General features: G+C 44.1%; 1 protein-coding gene and 1 pseudogene across 1 annotated transcript; both read left to right on the top strand.

Annotated features, from left to right (window-relative positions):
• Window positions 1-712: 712 nt before the first annotated feature.
• On the top strand, window positions 713-24341 carry FKBP1A (FKBP prolyl isomerase 1A). The gene is made up of 5 exons (XM_016148915.2): window positions 713-870; window positions 947-994; window positions 18237-18349; window positions 21266-21430; window positions 23250-24341. Exons 1-4 carry the CDS (start codon window positions 834-836, stop codon window positions 21392-21394), a joined length of 327 nt encoding a protein of 108 aa, XP_016004401.1. The 5' UTR covers window positions 713-833; the 3' UTR covers window positions 21395-21430; window positions 23250-24341.
• A 2391-nt stretch (window positions 24342-26732) lies between these two features.
• Window positions 26733-26848, top strand: LOC118610554 (annotated as a pseudogene).
• Window positions 26849-27718: the final 870 nt, after the last annotated feature.

Genomic DNA, 27718 nt, shown 5'->3' with positions numbered 1-27718 from the left:
CCACTCCAACACACACAAAGCTGGTCAACTTCTCAGACCTTGGATAAACCTGGCTACCTCAGGGAAGCATTTCACTACACTTCAAGCTGTTAGCCATCTCTGTTATGTTTCTCAGAGCATAAAGGCTCTTACAGTACTTCTAAATTTGAACTTTACATTTATCTGTGTGGTTATTTGGTGGTCTCTCCCTCACCAGAATGTAAGTTCTGTGAGGTCAGGGACTGTTTGTCTCCTTCACTGCTGTTTCCCTAGCACCTAACACAGTACATGGTATATAGGTGCTCAATAGGGGTATCAATGGAACGAATGAGTCCAGTGTAAATACTGACTCCTCCTCCAATGCAGCAAAGCGGAGCTCATTATCTTGAACCATTAATTGAACTCTAACATGTATCCACATCTGCACTGACTTCTCACAAGCGTCCTTTTAGCAGGATAAGTGTGTACTTAGAAGTGTGAATCTGCTCAAAGTCAGTCGCTTGCAAACCCCCAAATATCTCTCCCATTTCTCAGATGTGTTAACTTGGTTAAAGAGATGCCGTCCTGGCAAGATACACAGACAGGGTAACGGTGGGGAGGCGGGACGGCCATTTAAACGGCTCCACCCGAAGTCCTCGAGGCTTCCGGGCTTCCGGTTCCCGGGCCCCGCGGCCTGGGCTCAGGGACGTGCACGCCGTGTGGGGCGCGCACGCAGGGCGGGGCGTGCGGGGGCGCGCGCGTGCGCAGGCGTTGCGCGGAGGGACTAGGCAGAGCCACGGAACCACCGCCAAGTCCGGTCTTGGTCCACGCCGCCCATCGCACCGCCCGCCTGCCCCGCGTCCGCCGCCACCGCCATGGGAGTGCAGGTGGAGACCATCTCTCCCGGAGACGGTGAGTAGGCGCGCCCGGCGATCCTGGGAGCTCAGCTGCCGCGCGCATCCGCTCACCCGTCTGTCTGTCTCCTCAGGGCGCACCTTCCCGAAGCGCGGCCAGACCTGCGTGGTGCACTACACAGGTGAGTCGGAGGAACCGCGGGGTGGGAGGGCCCCCCCGACCTGGGGGCAAGCTTGGGGGCAAAGGCCCGGGGCGTGGCGACGGCGAGGCCCGCGTGGCCTTAGGCTGAGGCCTGGGCGGTGGCAGCGCCCCCGAGGGGGCAGCCTGGGGCCTGCGGTACCGGAGACCGTCTGAGCTGGCGCTTGTGAGCGTTGACCGCGGGCCAGGCGTTATCTCACCCTTCTTCACAAGCAGTTCTGTGCCTCAGATGCTCCAGTATGCCCACTGCACAGATGGGGAAAGCGAGGTTTGGGGAGGCGAAGTCACTTGCCCAAGGTCACACGCTCAGGAATGAGCAGAGCCCGGCCAGGGAGCATCAGAAAGGATATGTACCATTTCTGTGTCTCGGTTAACACCCTATTCCCCCTTCCGGCCCTCCCTTCGATGGAGATAAAAAGGGCGAGGTACTTCCCAGTCTGCAGAGCTGCCTCTTTCCCCGTGAAGTCGGGCTTCGTCCCTACGCTGCGGGTGGAGAAACGTTCCAGTACCTAACTCATTGGTTTGGTTCTGCTTGGCCTTAGAGGAACTAGATCTGCACGGTCTTTTTCCTCTTTTTACTTTTGAGCCACTTACACATCCAGGCCTCAATGGCAGTGATGGCTCAGGCTGACAGAACATATAATTTAGTCCTCCAACTCTTCTAGGATTAAAGGCTTTTCTTATCCCCATTTTAAAGATAAGGAAACTGAGGCCCAGTTAGGATAACAAACGGTAATGTAAGCCAAAGGAAATTGTAACATCAGCTGAAATCAGACATCAGAGTCGTGTGTCTTGAGACCATCTTTTTACTCCATGCCCTTACAAGGTCCTTCTGCTTTGTATTGAGGAGGGGGCGGGGGGGGGGGGGGGGGGGGGGGGGATTGAGAGGGCGGAGACTCCATGTGCCCTCTCTCTTTCCCACCCTTTCCTCTTCCTTCTCCTCCTTCCTCTGTTTCTCTACCTTCCCTCTCTTCTCTTCCTCCTCCTCCTCCTGGGTAGTAGGCTGTAGGAATTTCTGACTGACCTGCTTAGGGATAAGCACTCCCCTTTACTCTCAGATCGTGGGGAGTGAATGACTTTCATTGGGAAGGGTATAAGACAACTAACATCCTGCTTAGGGATAAGCACTCCCCTTCACTCTCAGATCATGGGGAGTGAATGAATGACTTTCATTGGGAAGGGTATAAGACAACTAACATTCTTCCATATTCTTTTTATGTTTCTGGCTATTTATCTGGTCCTTCCTTCTCCATGGGTAGAAATGGGGGCAGGGGGTAGAAGGAGTTAAGAACTAGAACCTTTAAAAAGGCTACTGAGGAGGAGGAGGAGGTTTTGAAACCTATCTTGGTGGGGAAGAGTCTCATGCCTGTGAACAAAACTGGAAAGTGGTTCTGACGTTTTAAGTAACTGTCTTTGTAAGCCACGGTCAGCACCGAGTCAGTTTGGAGGAAAGCTTGTCAGTTTGATTGTTTTTTGATCACTGGGATGAGAAGAGTAACCATTGCCTTTTATATTGCTGGAGTGAATGGGTAGTTGACTTCCCACAGCCAACTGTGCAGAGACTGGGATTCAAGTGATGAGGTGACATCTGCCCCTATACCCCCGCCCTACAGTTTGTAAGTAGCCACAGGTGTGCTACATCTGTCCCACCCCTCATCCTTGGCTTACTCATCTTTTGGTGCTGATGGCAGGACTGGACACTAGCATGTAGGCAGACCCACATTTCGCTGTGCCTCTTGATGAAATGTCCCCACACAGCATGTCTGGAGCCTTTCTTTAAGAGAACAGATGGTCGTGGGACCCAGAACACCATCAGGGCTCCTATCGCCTCTTCTCCAAGTCTGTGTTTTCCTTGAGGGTGGCACTCACCCACACATTCCCAGAACAGCAGCAGGACCCTGGTGTGCATTAGGACAAAAGCTTTCTTTTAAATTTCATTTTTGATAAGCTCTACAAAGATGCCATAGTGAGAAGTCATCTCTGCCTCATGCTCACAGAATAGGCTGTTCTCGGGCGAGTGGCTTTGTTTCTGTGGGGCTTCGCCACCAGCCTCCCAGGAAGAACCTGTTTGAGACCTGTGGGGGCGTGCGAGACATGGGTAAGGTAAGGCACTTTGAGATTTCATCTGTAGCAGTTACAGCTTTTAAGCAACTGGCTTTGAAGAATCCATCTTGAGGGAACATGATGGGTGTGTGGATCATAAGATTTGAGGGTCTTCAAAGCCAGGAAGCCCACTGCACCTTGTGAAGGCAGAAGAAATTCTCATGATACCCCTAGTTTTAATCTCTGCTTTTCTTTACCTTGCTGCTTCAATAGTTTCCTATTAGTTTGCTGTTTTTCTGCTTCTCCCAAGTGGTGGATGGGGGAAGTCCCTTGTGTGCCCTCCCACCCTCCTCCTTCCTCACCCCCATGTCCAGTTTCTCTGTCTCCTGTTGGGTATCTAGCTCAGATTGCCTGCTGTGTGGCTCCTATGATTACAGCTCCTAAGAGGAAGAATTTAATTGACCCAGGTTCAGAAGGTCAGATGAACACTCTTAATCTAGTCGTCTACTGCTGATTTGGGGACAGGTCCAAAGAAACAGTGAAAGTTAAGGTGCTTGCTAGAATCCCATCTCAGCCCCTTGTGATATGCATAGCACAGACTGATTTTTACCACAGGGATGTTTTAAATGCTATTGGTGTCTGCTAGTGGTAGCCCTGATGCTACTCTCAGGGCTCCCCTGGTTCCTTCTGTGTGGCCTCTAGCAGAGCACAGCATGAGCATGGCCTCAAAGAAAGGCTTTTGCCACCTCTTTGTGGTGCCAGAAGGGAAAATGAAAACTTGACTGTCGGCAGCCAAGCACCTCCTAGCAGCATGACAGGTGTAGAGGTGGGAGGAAGGAGGTGGAAAGATAACCTGGCAGATATGTGCCTTGAGGAGCAAGTGGATTCTCACAGCTCTCCCCTTGCCTCCAGTAGCTTTGTCATCTTGATCTTTGAGTTTGTCCTGACACAGAACTAGGCGTACATCCCTTTTACTCACATCAGCAAGCAGGTCACGTGCCTGCCATTGTCAGAGCAGCCTCAGGTGGATTGAAGGAATTCTTTTTTTATCCTCTTAAATAGTAGTTGACATCTTGTACTTGGGATCAGGCTTGTCAGAGCCTGGCTTCTAACTGAGAAAAACCAAGGGTTCCTCAACCCCATTTCAGAAGATCCACTTGGCAGCTGAGCTCCCAGGGCAGGTGTAGCCAGGTGCCTGCAGCACCCCCTCCAGCCTCTTGGTTTTCTTTAGCCTCTGACTCCCCTCTCCTGTTTTTATCCCATCCACTCCCCTGCTGGGTATTTCTTGGCTGCTGATCTGATGTCTGGAGGAAGGCTCACCCCCAGCAGACTCCTCAGATGGCTTCCCCGTGCCATCTCCAGGTAGATGGCTATAACTGGGCTAGGCTGCAACAGGACCCTTCCTATAGCAGATGTTTATTGAGCAACAGCAACAAGCCAGGCTTTAGGAACATGGCCAGTGAACTAAATAGACAAAGATCTTGTGAGTCTTATCTTGGGTGCCAAGGCTGATAGCATGAGGTTGTGAGAAGCACTGTAGAGAGATTTAAAGCATGGTGAGGGTGGTTGGAAAAGGCCTCTGACAAAATAACATTTTAATATTTACCCAAAGGAGGTAATGGAGTGAGTGTCTAGCGGAAGAGTATTCTAGGCAGAGGGAAGAGCTAGTGCAGAGGCCCTGAGGTTGGTGCATGCTTGGTGTATTAGAGGAACAGCAAGAAGACCACTGCGGCTGGAATGGATTGTGTGAGGGAGAAAGTGGTAAGAGCTGAGGTGATGGTGGAGTCTTGGAGTTCCCAATGTATGGGAACATTGGCTTTCTTTCTGAATAACGTAGGATCATTTGAGATGACTAGGGTTTTAACGGGCCCACTCTCTTCTGGCTACTATGTGGACCTCGAACTGTTGGGGGCAAGGGCAGAAACAGGTCCCTGGTTATATCATGGGTGTGTCGTGTGTGCCAACCCGGGCAAATGGGCAGAGGTGGTGTCTGGTAGACATGGTCCCCAAGGATGTGGGTCCTTTGCTGGATTTGCATCTCGCCTCTGCCACATAACATGTTGAGAGCTTGGGCAAATTGTCCCACTTTCCTCAGCTTCGAGGTGCCATCTGTAAAATGGGAGTGACAACACATACTGAGGAGTTGCTGGGGCAAGTGCATTTTGTAAGGGGCAGCAACGACAGTGATGCTGTTATTAAGGCTCCCGGTGTCCCAGGTATTGGGTGATGTATTCCCTCTGGTCCTTCATCCAGCTGGGACTGCCTGTGATATCTAGAGTGGGAGAAAGGCAGAGCTCTGGTCTCATCACTGCAGCTCCTGGAGTGGCCCAAATGTACATGCTTAGGATCAGTGGAGGCAGATGGACAGAGACCTCACCCTCTTTTTATTTTACAGATGAGAAAATAGGCACCTATAAAAAAGAAATGAATCTGAGCTAAGAGTCATCATAAAACAGGTCTACACGTTGCCTACAGATTATATTGGCTTTTAAGAAAGCTGCAGTTCTCTTATATTTGAGAAGCAAGGGAGGTTTTTAGTGTTACTTGTTTCTTGTGGGTATGAGAGGGGCAGGGTTGGGCTGTGCTAGTGTGGCTGTCTGGACCAGTTAAGGTGTTAGTCCTTTTCTTCAAGTTTTCTTAACATTGTGGGATTTTAACATTTTGAAAATAGATCTTGCTATGGAAACATTTTTCTTTTCCTCTGGGATTGTGATCACCAAAGTACAGATCTCATAGGTGCCATTGTTCTCTCCTTCCACAGGTGAGAGCAGAAGGCTCACTTGTCTTAAATGAGCCAAAGGCCACACAGCATCCTTGTGTGTATGCACAACTCTTATTTGTGAAGTTTCAGACATAGGGAAAATCAGAGTAGAACAATAAATACCCATGTTCCCACCACCTTGAGCCCACAATGAATGACATTTTGTCATCTTGATAATTTCTGTTTACTTACAGAATGTGTGTGTGTGTGTGTGTGTGTGTGTGTGTGTGTGTGTGTGTGTATACAGCTGTAATTTATGTTTTGGGTAGGGGGGATGCCGAGCCATTAAAGTTGCAGACATCAGTGACACTCTTCCTCTACATACTTGAGCATGCTCTAAGAATGAGAATATTCTTACCTCCTCTTGGTCACATCTAAGAAAATTGGAAATGATTCAGTAGTATCTAATCTCAAATTCATATTGAAACTACCCCAGTTGTCTTCAAAGTGTTTTTGAATAGCCTTTTTTTAAAAATACGATTCAGCTGAGGTTTATCCATTACAGTTGGATATCATGTCCATAGAATCAATCCAGAAGAGTCTTCACATTGATTTTTTTCTTAAAGACTTTGGTTTTTCATATAGAGCAGACTCATTATCTTATAGACTACTCCACATCTGTGACCTTGGTTTTTCATATAGAGCAGACTCGTTATCTTATAGACTGCTCCACATCTGTGACCTTGGTATTTCATATAGAGCAGACTCGTTATCTTATAGACTACCCCACATCTGTCTTATTGTTTTCTCCTGGTGTTGTCTAACTCCTACCACCCTGATTTCCTATAAACTGGAAGTCGGAGTGTCTGGATAGTTTCTGGTTAAACATTTGAGTGTGAAGACTTCATGCATGCTGCTGCGTACTTTGTACTCAGCATCTGGTAGGGAACATCACTATTTGTGATGCTAAATTTGATCTTTTTTTTTTTTTGTAAAAGTACATTTTCCCCTTTGCAATGCGCAGATCTTTGGTGTAGTTGCAGATCCTGCAGATACCCTCCTCATCAGCCTCTCCCCTACTAGTACTTACACCAAGGATAATTTGTACCCGAAGAAATTATTTCCAAAGCGGTGATTTTAAAGTTCTTTTGTACTATCTACATTATTTAGCTGCCATTCTATAAAAAAGGGTAAAGCTTAATTCTTTTCCTTTAATTACCAATTTTTAAAGTGAGGAGTTGGTTTTATAGTCATCCTAAGTGGTGGCAAGTGACTTCCTGCCCCAAATCTATTTTTTTGTTTGTTTGTTTTTAGTATACTATGGACTCATCAGTTTTACTCAGGGCCTTTAAAATCATTGGTATTATTTTTTTTGATTCTCATAATGTCCCAAATTTGGCCAGTGGGAGCCCCTTCAAGCTGGCTCTAGTACCTTTTTGATACATTCCTACTGGTCCTTAATCACTTCTTGGTTTCACTGCTCTGGTTGTGGCATCAGTCATTGAACCAGAGGGCTCTGGTTCCTTTCAGTGGGTCTCAGACTTTTGTTTTCATTAACATCTTTATTTAACTTATATAAAAATTTACCAATTTATCCATAGGCTTTATAACTTGAACATTTTTGATGGTTTGAAACTGATTATTGTGAAGTGCTAATGGGTTCATCATATCTGTAAACTGGGGAATCATTTGTCTGCCTTCAGATTTTTTTCTAAAAATGGTATTGTTACTTGCTATTTCCCATGGAAAAGGCCAGAGGTATTTTGGATAACTTAGGCATGTACTATCCAGTTCTCCCTTTGATGTTCATGGCAATGGTTGCTTGTTTTTATTTCTATTTTTCTTCTCCAACTTTTTTTTTCTTTTTTTTTTTATGTCTGCTAAGGCACTGAACTGAGTTCTCACATTCCTCCCACCACTCCCCTTTAACTTGAGCCAGGTAAATTCTAGCAGTGCAAAAAAGAGGAGGAGGAAAGGGGGAGAGTGGAAGAAATAATCAGCTCCCGATCTCTGCTGTCTCTGCTCTCATTGCCTTTTACTCTTGCCCTCTCAGGAGTTCAAACCACCCTGACCTGCATGCAGTTCCTCAAACACCCCAAGCCTCCACACCCCGCCCCCAGGAAGGTCTCCCCCTCTGCTTAGATGCCCCCACTTCCCACCACAAGCAGGCTGTTATCACAGCTTAAATTACACCTCCTCGGGGTGTCTTCCCTGACCCTTGGCTATAGTGGTTATTCACACATGCGTGTGCGCGCGCGCACACACACACACCCTCTGATTCTCCAACAAGGTACCCGTCCATCTCCTCCTTAGCCTTCCTCACAGTCAGACTGTGCATAGTTATATCTCCTCTTTCCCCAGTAGACTGCGGGCTCCAGGAGGCCAGATCCACAATAGTGGTGTTCTCCAAGGTCTCTCCCCATCGGTGCCTGGCATGGAGTAGCGTACTCAGTGACTACTTGAATGAGTGGTCAGTTAAGATCTGGCATTAGACTCTAGCTACAGTGGGGAAAACCCACACTCTTTGTTATGATTGGTATAATATCCCTATTTCCTTTAGGTTAGAATAAGAAAAAGAACATTTACAACATTTTAAACTTTGCCCAATCCCTGTGGATTAATAAAATTGTGACCATTCCTACCTTTTTACACCCACTGCACACAGGTCAGCACACCAGACTCTTCAATGTGGTAAGAGCTGGGGGAATGCCTCACCCTTCCCCCTGAGGCGCGTACCTTGTAAGGAGTGCCTTCCCTTGTGTTTAGTGTTACTGAGGAGTGCCTTGAGCAGCCCATACCTGGGGCTAGAAGTGCTAAGTGGTCTTGAATGTGTATGGCTCTGGCAAGAAAGGGCTTGCCAATGTGTGTGAAGGCCTGAAGTGGGGGAAAGGTGCCTTTGGTTTTCTATAAGTACTTATTGACTGTTTATTATGTATAAGGTGCTGTCCTGGGTACCAAGAATATGCAAGTGAAAAAGGCAAGGTCTCTGTCATCATAGATTTATACTGGAATGGGAAAAACAGATAACAAATATGGTTAATAAGCAAAAATATATTATACATTAGCATTAGTAAGTGCTAACTAAGGAGGGGACAAGAGAAGTTTGAGATTTTAGATCAGTGAAAGCCTCAGTGAGAAAGTGACATTTGAATAAAGATCTGAAGGAGGTAAAGGAATAATCCATGTGACTATCTGGGTAAGAGTACTTTAGGCAGAGGAAACAGCAAAGACAAAGGCCCCGGGGTGGGAGTATCCTGGGTTCGAATGCAGAACAGAAGGAAACAATGTTTCTGGAGTGGAGAGGTGTGACAGTAATCAGAAGAAGTCAGAGAGATGGCGGTGCAGGGTGGCACCTGTCACAGGGCCTTGTAGACCATGTTACAGACTTCTGCTTCTGTTCTGAGTGAGATGGGGAGTCATGGGAGGGTTTTGAGCAGAGGACTAATAGAGTCTGACTTGTATTTTAAAACATGTCCCTCCAGCTACCCTGTCAAGTTTAAACTTTAGGAGAGCAAAGGCAGAAGCTGGGAGACCAGGGAGGAAATTACTATAATAATCTGGAGTCAAGCTCCAGAACTCATGCCTTTAACCATTGTACCCTATAACCTTCTGCCTCTGTGTTTGCTGGAAAACTGAAAAAAGAAAGCTAAAGATCATACGTACTTCTACCATTTTCAGATAGCCAACATTAAACAGTGTGTTTCCTTCTGTGCACCCACACGCTCACACCATAAGACATAAAGCAGTAGTCTCTTATTTATATTATAAGTGGAAAATGGGAAGGTATGTACAGAAGGTCATGCACTCTGGTTTGCGTTCTGGGGTCCTGCGTGTTCTTCCCTCACAGGTCCTCCGTTGAAAATACACTTTTGGTCATAGAATCTAAAGAAATTTTAGCTGAAGGTTGCAAGCATTTCCAGATGGGAAATATTCTTGCACTCAGTTTATGTGATGGAGAGGAATAAGCAGGTTTTCTCGTTGGGTAGCTCTTCACCTTTGATCATGCCACGTGTGGACTCTCAGAGCTCCGATTCAGGAAGTTTCCTCTGTGAATTCAACTTCAGAGGCCCAGGCACAGGATGAGACATGAGCTTTGAGTTAATATCTCTTAGCTACCTCAGTTCGTAAAATTTCTTTTCACTCATCAAGATTGGGACAAGTGGATAGTTGGCATGTTAATCCTAAGTGGCATGGCTACGGTAAATATTTTATTTCAAATCCCAACAAATCATTGGCTAAAGGGCCATATCTTTCTTTTAGGATGGCTCTTCTGGTGGAGTTTCTCATCAAGGTTCTTGCAAAACCTAATTTTGGCTTTTAAAGTAGAGTAAGGACTGTTATGCGGTCATTTGAATGCCAGGCTTTTCTAGATTTTTAAGATTTTTTTCTCCATACATACGTTAGTCTCACCCACACACAGTCATTTATCAACAATATTTTTTAGTGACTTGCCTTTATTGAGTCTTTCCAAGCAGTCACACTCACATATCATTTGTTTATGTGCTATTTAATTACGTTATCAATACTCAGTAAGTAAAACTGACATAAACAGATTTGGGAATAAACATAGCCAACAGATGCTTGGTAAGCGTAAACTCACATAGGAAAGGAGTGAGGATGAACTAGAGACTGGGGTATGAAGGAGCTTTCGCCTTGCTGGGGCAGGCTGTGGTTCTTACAAGAGTCTGCCGAGGCAATTAAGTAAAAGGTGTTTGAGAGAGCTTCTGCATACAGTAAGGAAGGGGAACAGCTAATCTTAATTTGTACCTAGGTCAGTGTATCCATCTGGGAATGTTCCAAGTGGCTTCAGATGCAAATCTGCAGAGAAAATGAAGACTGATTTTGGATTTCCCACCTCCGTTCAACCATTGCACTTTTGTACTTAAGAAACTACCTGTTGAGTTGAATGTAGAAATCTTTTCTCCCTCTCTCAACTGTAAATGGCAAGAGCTTTATATTGTTTTGAGAGTTTAGAGTTTAGGTCATTTTTTTTTTATTGTTCTCATTGTTTGATTTAGTTGTTAGTTTTTTGTTTTAATCTTAAATCTTTGCATATTTTGGACCCTGTAAAATGTTGCCTATGAAAACCACCTGCAAAGATTCATCAGCAACTGAAAATCACATTGTGAGTCATGAGCCATAACTACAGGTGTTAAAGCCATAACTACAGGTGCCCTCTTCAGTCATCTTCCCTTAGCAGTTGGGGATATGAAGTAATCTGCCTTCCACCAAGCAGAAAGCACTGGAAGTGCCTCCATTTCTGTTGGCTTATTAGCAAAATAATAACCCAGTTGTCCTCTTAAATCTTCAAATCCTAGCCTTGGGGCTTAACCACTGCTTCTGTGACTTGGATCGGGCACGAGCAACACAGTCTTGGGGTACTCTGCTCAGCATCTGCTGGCCAACCAAGTCTGCCTCTGCTGGTTCCTTCTGAGCAAGAACCCTTTCAAACAGAAGAGCAGCAGGAAAGAGCAGCCTGCCCATGGGGAGATGAACTCAAGACCCTTCCTCACTCCCTTCTTTTCTTTTCTGTTTTCTTTTTTTTTAAGCCCTCCTGCTCTCTGTCCAAGGATTTGAGTCTGGTTCTTCCCCCAAAAGAACAGCTAAGCAGTTTGGGAGGAGACACAGATGAAGGTGACATTAACTGCCCTGCAGCCAGAGGCTGCTTTAACAGCCCCTCATGCAGCCATAGCTTTCACTCCTTTCATGGTCTTGTGCTTTTTAACTAGAGACCCCCAAATTTTCACATTTTTCTCACTGATTAGTAATTTCAAGTTGCTAAAAGTAAAAACTGCCATTCTGGGATTACTCCTCAGATTCTTCCTACCATATAGGGAAGAGATCTAAATATGGAAGCCTCGTGCTTGCCCTAGTGGTTCTTAAAAATCATGCAAGTGAAGCAAATTTGAAAGTGCTCGTGAGTGCCAGCGTTGTGAGTGCCAGGGGTTGAGCTGAGTGCTACAGGGACATAGAACTCTGAATCCAGGTCTGGGACCTCGAGACAGTTCTTGAAATCAAGAATGTGGAGCTAACCCAGGCAGATTCTGGGTCACAAGGTATATAGATTTACGTGTAGTCAGAAACGAAATCAGTCAGTTTTACACATAGAAGATCCAGCTGGTGATTTCATTGCATGGCCTTTGGAGCTTAAAGAGTGTCGGCTGTCATGTCTGCACTGTAACCTCAGTTGCCTTACTCAGCAGAGCATACTTTCTCTAGGAAGTTATGGCACTAACTTGGCAGGTGGTTTCACTGTTGAAGGTCCTGGCACAGAGATGTCCAGAGTTAGAATGGGAGCAGCTGCTGAGACCTGACTTGCTGCCCACTTTATCTGCTCCTTCCCCAAATAGAGGAAGCACCTTGCCAACTATTGGTGGATTTGATGTAGTGGGTAAACATGTAGAATTTTGGTAAATCTCACTTTTTTTCTTTTTTTTTAAAAAAAGTTTTATAAAAAAATAATTGACATCCAGTAAACTGCTCATATTTAATTGTACAATTTCATAAGTTTTTGATGTGTTTCTTCGTTATTCTTTGAAACCTCCCCTTCCCATTTTCAAAAACCTCTTGTGTCCTTTCTGTCAACATAGATTAGTTTGCATCCAAAGCTTTATATAAATGGAATCATACAGTATGTACTCTTTTAATTTTTCAATTACAATAGATGTTTAATATATTAGTTTCAGGTATTAGTTTGTACTCTTTTTGTCTGCCTTTCTCTTGGCATAATTACGTTGAGATTATTGTCATTCCATGTATCAATAGTTCATTCCTTTTTATTACCGAATAGTTTTTTGTTGTATGGATATACTTATTTATCCATTCACCAGTTGGCAGATGTTTGGGTTGTTCCAGTTTTTGAGTATTACAAGTAAGTCTGCTGTGAACATTTGTATATCCGTCTTTTTGTATGGACATAGGCTGCCATCTCTCTTGGATAAATATCCAGGAGTATAATGGCTGGGTCATGTGGGAGGTGTATGTACAACTTGAACTGCCAAGCTGTTTTCCAAAGTGGTTATTCCATTATATATTCCTACCATCAGTGTGTAACAATTCCATTTCCTCCACACCATCATCAATACATGATATGACCAGTCTTTTTCATTGTACTCATTCTAATTGGTAGTAGTTGTGTTTCTTAATGGTAATAATTTGCATTTTTGTAATGACTAATAATGTTAAGCATTTTTCATGTGCTTACTTTCCTTCTGTATATCTTTTTCAGTGAAGTATCTGTTCAGATTTTTTGCCCTTTCTAAATAGAGTTGTTTGTTGTTTATGGTTGAGTTTTTAGAGCTCTTTATATATTCTAGACACAAGTCCTTTATCAGATAATACAGTTTGCAAAGATTTTCTTCCAGTCTGTGGTTTCACTTTGCATTCTTTTAAAAGTATCTTTTAAAGTGCAGAAGTTTTTAATTTTGATGAAGTTCAATTTGTACTTTTATGGATTATGCTTTTTGGCATCATATCTAAGAAATGTTTGCCTACACCTCAATCACGAAAATTATTTCCTTATGTTTTCTTCTAGAAGTTTTGTAGGTTTCTTGTTTGTATGTATGTCCATTATCCATTTTGAGTTGATACTGATTATGATGTGAAGTATAGATCCAGGTTTTTACTCTTTGCCTATGGATATCTAGTTCAAGTCCAGTGAATTTTTCATCTTAGACGTTGTAGTTTTCATCTCTGGAAGTTTAATTTGAATTTTACTGTCCCTCTCTTTTAATTCTAACATCTGTGCCAGTTTGGAGTTGGTGTCAGTTAATTGATTGGTCTCCTCATTGTGGGTCACGTTTTCCTGATTCTGCGTACTTGGTAATCTTTGGATGTGGCACTCGTGAATTTTACCTTGTGGGGTGCTGGGTATTTTTATTTCTATAAATCATCTTGAGCTTTGTACTGGGAAGTATTTAAGTTACTTAGAAATAGTTTGGTCCTTTTGGGTCTCGCTTTTATGATTTGTTAGGTGGGTGCTCAGTCTAGGGTTGACTATTCCCCCACTAACTTAGGCGAGATCTTCCTGAGTACCCTATCCATGGCCTCATGAAGCCTTTTTGGATGGTTCTTTTCCTGACCTTGAGTAGTTTCCTCAAACATGTGCATTAATACTCTGCTGAATACTTACGGGGACCCTCTTCAAATCTCTAAGGATTTCTTTATAACTCTCTCCTCCCTGGTACATGTCCTATGGACTCAAGCTGCATTGTGCTCCATCCCTATTCCTCCTCCCTGGAAACTCCCAAGGATGTAAGCTGGGGCAGTCACAAGACTCACCTTGTTAGTTTCCCATCCCTCAGGGATCACTGTCCTTCATTGTGATGTCCAGTGTCTTCACTGCAATCTCTAGTGTCTTAAAAAAAAAAAAAAAAAAAAACTTATCTGGGTTGTTTGTTTTGTTTTCATTGGGATTTTTTGTTTTTGTTTTGTTTTTGGTTGTTTAGGTGGGAGGGTAAATCTGATCCCTGTTCCTCCATATTGGAACAAAACTGGGACCTGTTTTGATGTCACAGCTTCTCTTACATTCTGCCTTCAACACTGACCCATCCTCATTCCCACTTCAGAAAGCACCGTATGGACATTCATTTCTGCTTCTTAACAGGCACTGCTTCCCCTTCTCCTGCATCAGCTCCTCCCCCACTGGCAGCTTACAGCCTTACATAAAATGGTCTATTCCTCTCCTTTAGGGGTAAGCTCTCCTTCTAGCACCCCCTTGCCCCTATAGCTTGTACCAGTTGTGTGACATTCTGCTCAGTTCTGGGAATATTGTTTACCTTTTAGACTTAGATTATAGGAAATCCCCTTCTCAGGCCTAAGGGACCCCCACCGTTACCAAAACCACCACCAACCCTTCTCTGAAGATTTCTTCTAGGAAGTAGGTGAGGTTCACACTTGATAACTGGTCTGAAGTTCTGGAGCAAGGCTCATGTCCTCTTCTCAGGGACAACAGCTCTTCTGAAATAGGGTAGGAGAATGAGATACTCAGTGAAGCTCCTGCCCAAAGCCTCTCTACTCAGGAATCCTCCTTCTTGGCATTTATGGGGTTTTTAAATAATAGGAAGAGGCTTCACCCCTCAGTGTCCCAGAAATGCTTAAGAGAGCTGGGGTTAGAAGGACATTCTCCCAGACCCACGGTCTCTTCGTTGAAGAGCATCCAGATTTCTAGGCTGGCTCAGAAGCAAGTAGAGGCTGGGTCTAACCTTGTGCTCTCGGCCGCGTGCCAGTCAGACCATAAAGCATCTCACCTTCAGGCAAAGTGAGATGGATGTGTGTAATATCTGGAGGTTGCTTGTTAATGTATTTGATCAGGAACAAAAGGAGAGTATAGGGAATATATCTCAGTACCCTGTGGTTTTTCATTGCAATCAAATACCATCTTGCCCTTGTAGGGAGTATGTTCAGATTTGGCAGGAGATAGGATAATTCTCTGTAGGTATACTGTATTTTAAAACTCTGAGTTGCAACACATTAGTATATCATGAGATAAATTTAGGAGTCACAATCAGCATTCTTTTTAAAAATGAGAAGTGTGTCCCATATAGCAGCAGTACCCAACCTTTTTGGCACCGGGGACCAGTGCTCCTATGAGAATCTAATGCGCGATGATCCGAGGTGGAGCTGAGGCGGTGATGCTAGCACTGCAGAGCAGTTGCAAATCCAGATGAAGCTTCGCTCGCTAGCCTGTCACTCACCTCCTGCTGTGCAGCCCAGTCCTAACAGGCCAGGGACCAATACTCTCCACGGCCTGGCGGTTGCGGACCCTTGCCATATAGTAACGTAACATGTAAATTTTGTTTTGATTATACATGTTATGTGTGTCCTGGGTCCTGACAACACTCTAGTCTGTCATCAAAATCAGTGATTGCTCTCTGTGGTGTGGGTTGAGTTCCATTTTTGTTACTCCTATCATGGCAGTGCTCCAGAGAGAGAAATGTCAAGTAAAGATTTACCTCATACCAATTAGGTTACTTTCAGCTGCAAGTAACTGAAAACCTGACTTAAGGCTTTTAATCACCTTAGAACACAAATCTTGAGGGAGGTGTTTTGGGGCTGGTTCAGGTTAATGGAACAACACTCTATGGCACTCCTGACCTTTTCATGGTTACAAGGTGGCTGCCATGGCTCCAGATATCATATCCTCAGACAATAACATTCAACGGGAAAGGAGGGCAGGAGCTTTCTTCCTTAATGTGTTTTTCTTTTATATCAATGAGGCAGGCCTCTGCAAGATTCCAGTAGACTTCACAATTGGTCCGAGTGCGCAAACTGGCTCATGTGCTCACCAACTAACCCTGATACAGGACAAGAGAAGGGCATAGATTGATTCTAGCTCATCTACTGGGCCAGAATGTTACTACTCCTGGAAAGTTGATAATCAGAATGGGAGGAAAGGTGGACATGCTGAATCTCAATTTCCCAAAGTCTCAAAATTGGCACAGCCCGGGTTCCAGGTGGCCCTCTGGGCAGGATTCTCTCTGTGAGTTTAATCTAGCCAGCCACTGCATACAGTTAGGGCTCAGGGGCCAGGGATGACCCTCCCATTCTTGGCTCTTCTAGAGGGGTTCCTCACCATGGCTCCCCAGGAAGCCCCTGGACTCTACTCAAGGTCTGCTGTAAAGAGTGCAGACCAAGAAGAGGCTATTTCTGGTCTTTCTCCTTAGTAGCTCACAGTCCCATTGGGCTAAATAAAGCCTTTTGCTAGAGCCAGACCCCACTGCTCACTGACTCTGACCTTGAGCAGGTTACTGAGCCTAGGAGCTGGTTCTCTTATTTTTGTTAAAAGCCATCTCAAGAGGGTGGGTAAAAAGAAACCCTGCCTGGCCAGAGAAAAGATCTGAGAATTCTGTCTGTTCATTGCCTGTTCTTACCTTTAAAGCCGAGTTCTGTTGGGTTGGATTCAGTGAATGAAGTAGAGCTCAAAATGGGTGAAAAGGGATGTCTGCAGTGAATAATGTGGAGAGTGGAGACCTCACAGTTACTCATTTATGGAAAACTATTCAAGTCCTGCCATTTCTCATTTCTTTTATCAGGTAGTGATTGTGTTTTGGTAAAGGAATGAGCTTCGTGGACACCCCAACTTGCTAGTTTTCTGGGATGATAGTGCTTGGTTCTGCAATGACTTGGCAGGGGTAGATCCCCATCCTCCTGCCTCTCTCTCCATCTCCTAGCTCTAGGCAGTAGAGCACCCACTCTGCCCCCGGGACATCTGGCTCCCCTCTTGCTCTTTTAGGACAGCAGTTCCCATTCCCCCTCCCTCCCCGTTTCCTATTTTGTCAAAGTACAGGCAGTCTGATGGCTGCGATAAAGCTCTCAATTGATCTCTGCTTCCCCATCCCACTTAAAAGTGTTGACATTTTTTATATTGGGATTTCCCTCCTCTAAAAAATACACAACAGAATTCTGTATTTTGCTGGGCCTTCTGAGTGGTGCTTAGAACCATGCTTAGAACCTCCAGTGGAATCAGCTTTATGTTAATTCTGTGGCAACAATTGGCTGACTCTTTCCAGTCTGGGATCCTGATACGAGTGTTTTTAGGACTTCAGTCACAGCTGTCACAATTGGCTAACACAGACTTCTGTAGAAACCAATGCTAATGGTCTTTTTTGGGTGAGGAGTTGCAGATATCTGTTTCTCTTTTCTCGTGGCTCTCATCCTCTGGCATCTCCATCTCTGGAATTCCCACTTTTGATGGAGAGTGCCTCTGGTAGTCTGCCTGCTGAGAAACTGGGATAGTAGAGTGAACATAGTTAAAATCTAGCTTTACTATTTCAGCAAGTTGCTTCACTTCTCTCTGCCTCACTTCCCTCACCTGTGAAATGGGGACAGTGCATGGGGAGGACTGAAAAAGTTTATGCATGGAAAGTGCATAACCCAGTCCCTGACTTGGAGTAGAAGCACTGCCCACAGAACTGCTTCCAGAACTGACTAGAGCTGTTAGCAGTCACCAGTAAGAGGTTTTCTGTGTCTTTTCCAATGTCACTTCTCTAATTCTCCTACACCAGTTGGTGTCGTAACAATTCAGTTCAGTTCTGACACTGCCCAAATTTCTGTAAAATATGACAGGTGAATTGGGAAAGGGATATTGCTTTTTTTACTGTATGTGACTTTCAGCCATTTTGTGTGTGTCTAAAGGGCCCGCAGTTAGTTTGGGAGGAAATCCATAGGGTGCTAGAAATTCATGCCAGGAATGTGTAGACTTCCCCCTTCTCCAGACCTATATAGGCTCTGGTGGTCCACTTACTGCTTGGAGTCGATTAAGAGCATTCACAAGCCCGGGATAAAGGGACTACTTCAACTTCTCTGAGGCCCACTCAGGGCACAGGAAGTCCTCCCTGGACACTGCAGTCCGTCCTCAGGCCTAGGATATCCTGCCAGGCCCTCGGTGCTGGCATCCGGGATTTGCATTCTGCTGCTGGCTTCTGACTTTCCTCATGTCATTACTCCTTGTTGCTCATGTTACAACTGCCCTTTTTCACAGGGATGCTTGAAGATGGAAAGAAATTTGATTCCTCCCGGGACAGAAACAAGCCCTTTAAGTTTGTGCTAGGCAAGCAGGAGGTGATCCGAGGCTGGGAAGAAGGGGTTGCCCAGGTATGCTCTCATTTGTTTTGTTTTGTTTCCTAATGTCTACCTTTTAAACTATGTTTATAGGTAGGACATTCGTATGGTTCAAATATCAAAAAAGGTGCAGGTGAAACTTCCACTCCCATCCCACCCTATCTTTCCAGTCTCCTGAAAGTAACTCCCGTTATTAATGTTTCTTATGGAATTTCTTTAAGCATCTACAAAAACATATGCATTTTTTTTAACTTTTAGACACACACACACACACACACACCCATTGTTCTGCACTTGCCTTTTCACTTACTCTATCTTTGACACTTTTATATACCGAGACCAAAAAAAAAAAAAAGAGCTCTCTTAACAGCTGCATAGTGTTTCCTTAGGTGGATGTGCTATACTTTATTTAACCGGTACCCTAGTGGTGGACATTTGGGCCATTTTCAGTGTTTTGCTCAGTGCTGCAGTGACTAATCTTGTATGGACTTTTACATTTGTGCAAGTGTTCCCTAGGCAAATTCTCAATAATGAAGTGAGTGGCTCAGTGGTTGTGTGCACTGTCTTTTGACATATTGCCAAATTGCCGTCCATAGGGATTACACTGCGAACTGCCACCAACGGTTGAAGGTGCCTGACTCCGCCAGCACAGTGCGTTGTTAAACTTTTGGCTACAGGATAGTATAATGAGTGACATGTTATCTTGGTGTAGTTTTAATGTGTATTTGTCTTATTATTGACCATGTTGTGTCTGATCATTTCTGAGAGGTCATATTCATGGAGAAAGTCATTTTGTTTGTCTTGAATCTGTTTCTTCACCTCTCCCCTACCCATTTGTGTAAACAGCTTTTGTTCTGCCAACACGATGAAATTCCCACTAGACAATAGGGGACCCAGGGTTGCCAAAAATTCAGTTGGATGCTCTCCTTCTGTGGAGCCCAGGAATTTTTTCTTGGCACTAACCAGATAAAGGAATGTTTACAGTGGCCTGAGACCCAGGGGGCTTTATAATTAGACCCTTCATTATGGATACTTAATTTTCACCAAAGAGAATTGGAGATTTAACCAAAGTGGAGAGAGATTTCTGTCTTCCTCTTTTCCAGAATAGACATGGCTCCACTTCCTCTATAAAATATCACTGATTTATCTCCAGTTAAATTGCTTAACTTTCAGAAACTATAAGCCATCTTAGCCTCAGGTGTCTGGATTTCTATCCCTCCAGGGCAGAGGGTGGGTAGTACAAAGAGAAGATCTTCGTGGTTTACTTCCCTTTGGAAACCTCACCAGCTATACCTTTCTGTCTCATCCCGTCCCCCTCCCCCTCTGTCTGGCCTGCTCTTGGGTCTGTAGCCCATCCCCCATCTCTTGTGCCAACCATCGTTCACACCACAACTCATCTTCTGTGGCTGTTCCAGCACTGGAACAATAATTGTGTGTTTCAAGAGCCGTAACTGCCACTGAGATAGTGTTATCAGCCTATTTCACATCCCAGACTTGGCTAGACATGATGGAGTGTTGGAAAGATGCCTAGCCTCCCCTGGACCCAGTGTGCTTTGGGGTCAGTCACAGCTCTGTCGCTTGTGGGAAGTCTGGGTGGTCTGAGACTTACATAGAGTATCTTCTTTTAAACTTCTCCACAGAATATTTCTTGAGCCAGCACAAGAAGAAGGGAAATTATTTTATGTCCTTTTCCCCTATCTGAGATTATTATTGTTTTGGCTTTACATGTTTACAGGTATACAATCCTGCCACAAGTACTACTTTAGCAACTTGCTTTTTTCATCTAATGATGTATCTTGGGCATCTTTCCATATTAGTACGTTTAAAGCCACTATATTCTTTCTAGTGGCTAACCTATGGTGTAGATGTGCCTTTGACACCACTCTCCTTGTAATGGGCATTTGGGTTGTTAGAAGATTCTGGAAGTAGAATTGGTGGGTAAAAGAATTATGATCGTTTTGTATTTTATTAGATTAAGTCAGAAGCTTTTAATGGTCTTACCACCTTGGTCCAACATGTCCCCATTTCTGAAGGGAGCTCTAGGAAGCAAGGCTTCTGTGTTGCATTTCGAAACTTTATTGCAGCGTGCTGCTTCCTCTTTAGTCACCATTTCTTAACGCTGGGTCAGAGAGCCAGGAATGCACACGTGGAGGCTTAAAAGAGAGGTTAAAGGGTGGAAAGAGAGCAGAGAACCTGCTCACTCTTCAGAAAATAGCTATTTAAATTTATGTGTGTATTTGATTAGAAAATGAAGAAAGTACAAATATATTTTTTAAAGTGAAATTTTTCTCTCTGCCCTGGCCACTATATTCTGTCCTCTCCATAGAAAAATGCTGGCTTACACAGGTGGGTACAAATATGTAAATATTTTTTTCTTTTTTATACAAGTAGTAGCATACTGCACATGCTGCTTTGTACCCCAGAAAATCAGTCTTTTTTAAACTATTTTTTATATTTCTGAACTATGAATATATATATAGAAAGTACAGAAAAGTAAGCTACCCCCAAATAATACTGTGTGTCATTTTTTTTAAGCAAGATTTTTATCAAATTATTCCTTTTTCAAGAGCATAGATGCCACTTCACATTTCCTTTGACAGACAGGTCACTGAAGAACTAGGTAGTGACTCTTCTGAAGTGTTGGCTCCCTAGAGTCAGGTCAGTAACACCTGGGTGGAAAGGTTAGGGGCCAGACCATTTTGGGAATTGAGAGAGGTTTTGATCTGCCATGAGACTCCTCTGGAAACACATGCACGGGCCATCCAGGCTGACTGCCAGCCTCCGCTTCCTGCACAGCGGGGTGTCTGGTGCCTAGGCTGCTGCATAGTCACTGGAATGTCTTAGTCACACCATCCTGGCCAAGAGACACTCAGGTAAACAGCTTTGCTCCTTAGGGAGACAATTCGGGAGTGTGTCCAGCTGATTATTTCTTCCTTGTTCTCTTCACAGATGAGTGTGGGTCAGAGAGCCAAACTGACCATCTCCCCAGACTATGCCTATGGTGCCACTGGGCACCCAGGCATCATCCCACCAAATGCCACTCTTGTCTTTGATGTGGAGCTTCTAAAACTGGAATGACAGGAACGGCCTCCTCCCTGAGCTCCCTGTTCTTGGGTAAGGAATTTAATGCTAAAGGACCTTTAAGTACCTTTGCTCCTCCAGTGTTATGCCCAATGTTTGATGGGTAACAGAAAGAACCAAAAATACTAGGGTTTTTACCCCCTACATTCTACCTCTGTTGGATGTACTTTCGGTTTTAGTTAGCAGTGTGCACCCGGAATGTAAAAGTTGGTTACCCTATGGGAAAGGATGGCTTATGTTCTTGAACATAACTCATGGGGATGGCGTAACTGATGGTAGCTGTTTAAATGCAGTATTTTTATATGTGCCTTAAGCTAAAACTCAGTTGTGAGTTGGGAATGTAGGCCAAATTATTACTGCCAACATTTTGGTTCTTTAGAAGGAAGACTGTTGATGACTTTGCCCTATCCTAGTTTGTGCACCTCCCTCATCTATAGTTTATGGTTACTACCTGTTAGATGATATAAGAGGTATTACCACCCGGGCCATCTGCTCAGGGAGCAAGCCCAGGACAGTCAAGGCCAGAGGCCAGCTGTTATCAGTGGGTTGAAACATGAGGCCAGAGGATGTCTGTGAAGTGTAAAGGATTCTCTTAGACAGTCCTAGCAAGGGCTCTTAGGGACCTGAATCAGCCTTCCTGTGGAGCAGGTGAGGAAACAGGCCAAAAGAGAAAGGCTTGACTCAGGGTCACATCCAGGTAGTGGCAAACTAGGACCAGAGCCCCTTTCCTGCTTTCTCTTCCTGGACTTTCTCTCCATCCATTACCCTTATTTCTAGGAAATCAAACTCACTGTTCCAATGGCATATAACTTTTCATGTGGGTACTAGAATTTTAAAACACATGAATGCTGTCATATTCTTCCCAGTTGGCCCCAGACCTCTCTACATTTGCTCCTGGGACCAGAGGACCACGGTCAGGGCTGGGTGAGAGAGCTTTTGTTTGAAAGCTGCAACAAGCGGCTGTCAGCCTGTTTGTTATGGTAAAACCTTATCCAGTTTTGGACTTAAGTAGAGGAGCTTTTCACAATTATTATTAGCTATTTTCTCTCAGTGGTTTGAGCCCTGCACACTTGGTCATGCAGTCTTGGTCAGGTTCGATGCCTCTGGCTTCTCCAGTTGTCATCCCTACCAGGAGGGACCCCTTGACACTTTACAGAGCCTCCCCCTGCCCAAAGGTCTACACCTAATCCAAAGCCTCTTTCTGTTCTTTGAGAGTTGAGTCCTTTGAATGTTAATATACTTGAGGGATCCTTGGAGTTATCCCGATTTGGAAATCTGGTAGGATGGTGGGGAAGGAAAGGAGAGAGAGTTGAAGGGCTGCTAAGTCACCCCAGCCTATACCCACCCACCCCCCACCCACCCCACCCCCGCCCCATGCACTGCCAGAGAACATCTCAGAGCTTCTTGGAAGGGCCTTAGGGGAAAACCCAGGGCAAACCCAGAAAGTTACAGGTTTGAGTGTATGAATGAAGATCACAGACATTTTCTAAGTCTGTTCAACATGGGGAATATCAGCTCAGGGCTTTGCACATTAAGTAGCCTGAGAAGCTTGTAAGACTCTTCTGATGCCCAGGCCACACCTTGGAACACTGCCGCTCCTGCTCCTCAACAAGGTAAACTTAATCCTAGAGTTAAAAAAAAGCCACAATTTAAGCGGCCAGGAGGTTGCTAACTTTGCAATCCAGCCGGAGTCCAGCTAGCTCTCTCCTGTTGAAGCAGAAGTGGCTTGGTGTAAGTTAAGACCTTGTAGCTATTGGGGAAGGGACTTGGTATGGTGGCCATCCTTATGGCTGTCCACAGCACACAAAGAGCACTGAGTTACTGGAAATCACAAATTTTCTGTCCCCAACAGATGTGCCATGGCAGGATCTGGCGCCCCCAGACGCGCACATGCGAATTCGTACGGAGCTTTTCCTGGTGTTCCACTACACTCTTTGTATAAACATCTACCCCGACTGAATGTGTTCTTTCACCCAGCTTTGCTCTTCTCCTTATCCTCGTGTGTGTGTTGACCTAAACTATATGCCATAAACCTCAAGTTACTCATTTTATTTTTTGTTTTTGTTTTGGGGTGAAGATTCAGTTTCAGTCTTTTGGATCTAGGTTTCCAATTAAGTATTAGTCAAGTATTAACAGCACAAGTAATGGGTTAACTTTAGACTAGGAATTGGTGTGGGGGGGATGCAAGAATCTTTATTTTATTTTATTTTTTTTGATGAAATTTTTATCTATTATATATTAAACATTCTTGCTGCTGCGCTGCAAAGCCATAGCAGATTTGAGGCGCTGTTGAGGGCCGTGTTATTCTCCAAGTTGAGAGATGTCCTTGGGTTGAATTAAGAGCCCTACCCAAAACTGAAGTAGGGATGGGGAGAGCCCTTGCCTCCCTGGCCCCATCCCATTCTCCCCTTAAACCCTCTGCCTTTTAAAAGCAAATCGTTTTCACTGCAATGTTGGACACTACAGGTATCTGTCCCCGGGCCAGCAGGGACCTCTGAAGCCTTCTTCGTGGCCTGGCTTTTTTTCCCCCCATTCTGTGATTTTTCTAATGGATATCAGGATTTTTATAATTTCATAGCTATCCAGGTTCCACTTCCTAAATTTTAAGAACTTTAATCGAAAGTTTAAATTGAAGGTGCTGTTTGTAGAAACTTAACACCCAATGAAAGCCCAGCCATCATGACAAATCCTTGAGTGTTGTCTTAAGAAAATGATGCTGGTCATCACAGCTTCAGCATCTCCTGTTTTTTGATGCTTAGCCACCCTTCCCCCCCACCCGCTGATCTCAAAGTTTCCTGGCTTTTCCTTCCCCCCTCTCACTCCTTTGCTGTCCTGTGTAGTGATTTGGTGAGAGAAATTATTGCTGCCTACCCCCCACCCCCTGCACTACATATGATTTAAGTTTTATTATTGCAATAAAAGTGCTTTACGCTGGCTTTTCTCAGCTCTGTGTGATGGTAGTTACTTTCAGATGCCGCCCCCTGCCGTTTGGTGCAGGGGAATGGGGTTGGAGGTTGTGTCTGGGCAGAAGAGCTGCAGCAGCAGGGACACTCTGTCCTGTTGGCCTCTGGGTGGTGGGGCAGTAGGTTTGCATCTTCGTTCCTGGAGGGGACTATCTGCAGGTCAGGCTGGGTTCATAGGGAGCACCCCCTCAACCGTCATCAGATGTTTATTAAATACATGCTCCGGGTAGAGCACTATGCTGGGGTTACCAAGAATTGGGAGATGTAACCAACTCTCAAGAAATGAGCCACAACCCAGATGGAGGTGTGCTGTCAGCAAACTGATGACGAGTTACTAAGGGAAGATGTGGTTTCAAATTGGTGCTCCTCGGTGACGTTTGGCGCGGAGGTCCTCTGCTAGGTGGACAGGCCGGGTGGTCGCAGTATCTTCCTGGGCCTCTGTTCTGCATATGCTGGTTATGCTCCTTTCCTTCCTCATTACAGAGACCACCCAAAATGCTCCCACACCTTTTTAGACATTTTCTAAAACTGCCCTGATGAAGAGTTATTGTTTTTAAATAGAGAGATTGTTCAAGGACTTACTTAATGATTTTTCATTAAACCCATTCCTTTATTTAAGTCACTAGAGTAATATTTCAGGGTCATAATCTTACTTTCTCCTAAATTCTTTCATAAAAATTGTTAACAAATGATTCTTACAGTGAACACCCACATACCTACCACCTAGCTTCTACCATAAACATGTTACTATATCTGTTAATCACATATTTATCCATCCCTCTATCAATCCATCCTTTTGTATCATATTTCAAAATAAATGGCAGACATCACTACAGTTCCTCCTAAATTCATATTATTAGAATTAATATTTATCAGTATCAAGATAGAATCATTGCCATCATCTCAGTTTCCTTATCCCCTTTCCCAGCCAGTCCTCACCCACTGCCAGAGGCAACAGTTGTTTTAATTTTTTTCTACCATAGTGTTGCCTGTTACAGAATTTAATTTAAATAGGAATCTACACTGTGTCTTCCTACACTCAGCACTCAGTGTGGTACCTTCCTTCACTCAGGCACATAGGCAAGCTGTTAGTTTTCATTGAACTTAAGTTCGTAGAAATCCTATGGATCGGGAGCAGGGGTCTTTGAGAGGTAGGACCATGCCTGCCACAGGTGCCCACATCCTAATTCCTTTAACCTGTAAATCTGTTACCTTACATGGCAAAAGGGAATTTGCAGATGCATTTACCTTAAGGGCCCCAAGATTATCATGGATTACTTGGATGGGTCCATTGTAATCACAAGAGTCCTTAAATGACTCAAAGATGTCTGAAGATGCTGTGCTGTTGGCTCTGAAGATAGAGGAAAGACACTATGAGCCAAGGAATGCTGGTGGCCTCTAGACACTGGAAAAGGCAAGGGAATGAATTCTATGGCCTCTAGAGGGAACCAGCCCTGCCAACACTTTGGTTTTAGCCTAGCAAGACTCAGTTTGGACTCTGACCTCCAGAACTATAAGATGATAAATTTGTATTGTTTTAAGCCACTAAGTTTTTATATATATATATATTTGTTATAGCAGCAGTAGAAAACTCATACAGGGCCTCTGTTTAAGTTTTAATGTGTAACAGAGAACAATAAAAACAAACCAGGATTTTAAAAAAATCTCCAGAGTCTTATCATACCACCCTAACAATTCAGACCTTGATTTTTTTCTCTTTCCATTTCAACTCTTGTCCTAGAGACTTAAAATATTTCATTTTAATCGTAGCCTAGTACAAATTTTTTATTCTGCTTTTTTCCCCACTTAATATTTTATCAAGAGTATTAGTCCATGTTGCCATATGGTCTTTATAACTATTTTAAGAGGGCTGTAAGTAAATCAAATGAATGTACTGAATTTAGTTAACTACCTGGTTAAAGGATAAACACTTTTAACTGAAATCACAATTCAAATACAAAAATGAACAGGTTAAAGATTTTATTTCATTAATTCATTAATGAGAGAACCAGCAAGACATTTTTTCTGATTTAAAGAAGAATACACAGAGCAAATATACAGTAAGCCTTCACTTCACGTTGTCCATAGGTTGTGGGAAACTACAACTTAAAGCAAAACGAAGTGTAATGAAACCAATTATACCATAGTCTAATTGATAGAAGCAAGAGTTAAATTCTTACTTCATATTTCTGGTCACAAAAACATCACCAAACTTCTAAACACTGAAAATACTTTTAACATTAAAATGAATGTGAGCTATACTTATATTTAAGAAAGATGACTAGGACGTGGTTCCATAGTGTGGCAGTTAGCACATCTGGTTTACATGCAGAAGGTCCTGCGTTCACACCTCAGTGGAACCACGGTCCATGGTCTACGGCCATGCCACCCTGAACAAGCCCAATGTCTGATCTCGGAAGCTAAGCAGGGTCGGGCCTGGTTAGTGCTTGGATGGGAGACCACCTAGGAAGGTCAGGTGCTGTAGGCATTAATAATAAGTAATAAAAGAATAAAAAGATGAATAAAAACAAGTAGGATCATTATTTTCCAGCCAACTTTACCAAGTTCAGGGGTCCCTGGTGGTCAGAGCCCCTCCTGGCAGCTCAGAGCACAAGGTGGGACTTCACCTAGACAGGATGTTCTCCCGCACACCCACACAAACACTGGGGCAATTTGGACACCATGCACCTAACATGCACCTCTTGGGATGTGGGAGGAAACACACAAACATGGGGAGAGTATACAGCCTCCCCTCCACACAGACAGTGGCCCCAGCTGAGTCGATTTTTTTTCCCTCATCAATGTTTTAACAAAACTACATTATTCAGGGACCTGCCGTATAATAATTCCAGTAGAAATGCAAAAATGAAATTGATACAAAACTGGCAAAATCATCCAATATCTACAGAACAATAATCAATAACATTCCACTGGATGCAATTTGCATTTCTTTTCACTAGACAGGAATTGACTAGATTATCAGTTGCCCTCAATTTACATAATTATAAAATAGCTTAAAGAGAGTGAAAGGTAGAGATGACCCAGGAGTCCACCTGCTTAGATGGAACGCTCAGTTATCGTTCAGTTATCGGGAAGGAGGGGAACCTATTTCAAAGTCTTACACAATGTTTCCTGACACCCTCCCACCCACCCACCACTTTGCCCTCGTTCATTGGCCAGAATTAAATCTGGAGAATTGACTGATCTGGACCACTTGAGACACACCTTCTCCGTTTCCCACTAGGGATGGGGTAGGGCCCAGGCTCCCCAAAGCCCCTGAGCTCCAGAACAAGATCAGAGATCTATTATTAAAGAAGTAGGGGCACCAGTGGGCCCAGCTGAAACTGGCTTATGTTGA

The sequence above is a fragment of the Rousettus aegyptiacus genome, unplaced genomic scaffold, assembly GCF_014176215.1.
Source record: "Rousettus aegyptiacus isolate mRouAeg1 unplaced genomic scaffold, mRouAeg1.p scaffold_m13_p_12, whole genome shotgun sequence".
NCBI classification, from domain to species: Eukaryota; Metazoa; Chordata; class Mammalia; order Chiroptera; family Pteropodidae; genus Rousettus; species Rousettus aegyptiacus.
The sequence above is the reverse complement of the archived record's forward strand: the minus strand, read 5'-3'. Positions and strand labels throughout refer to the sequence as shown.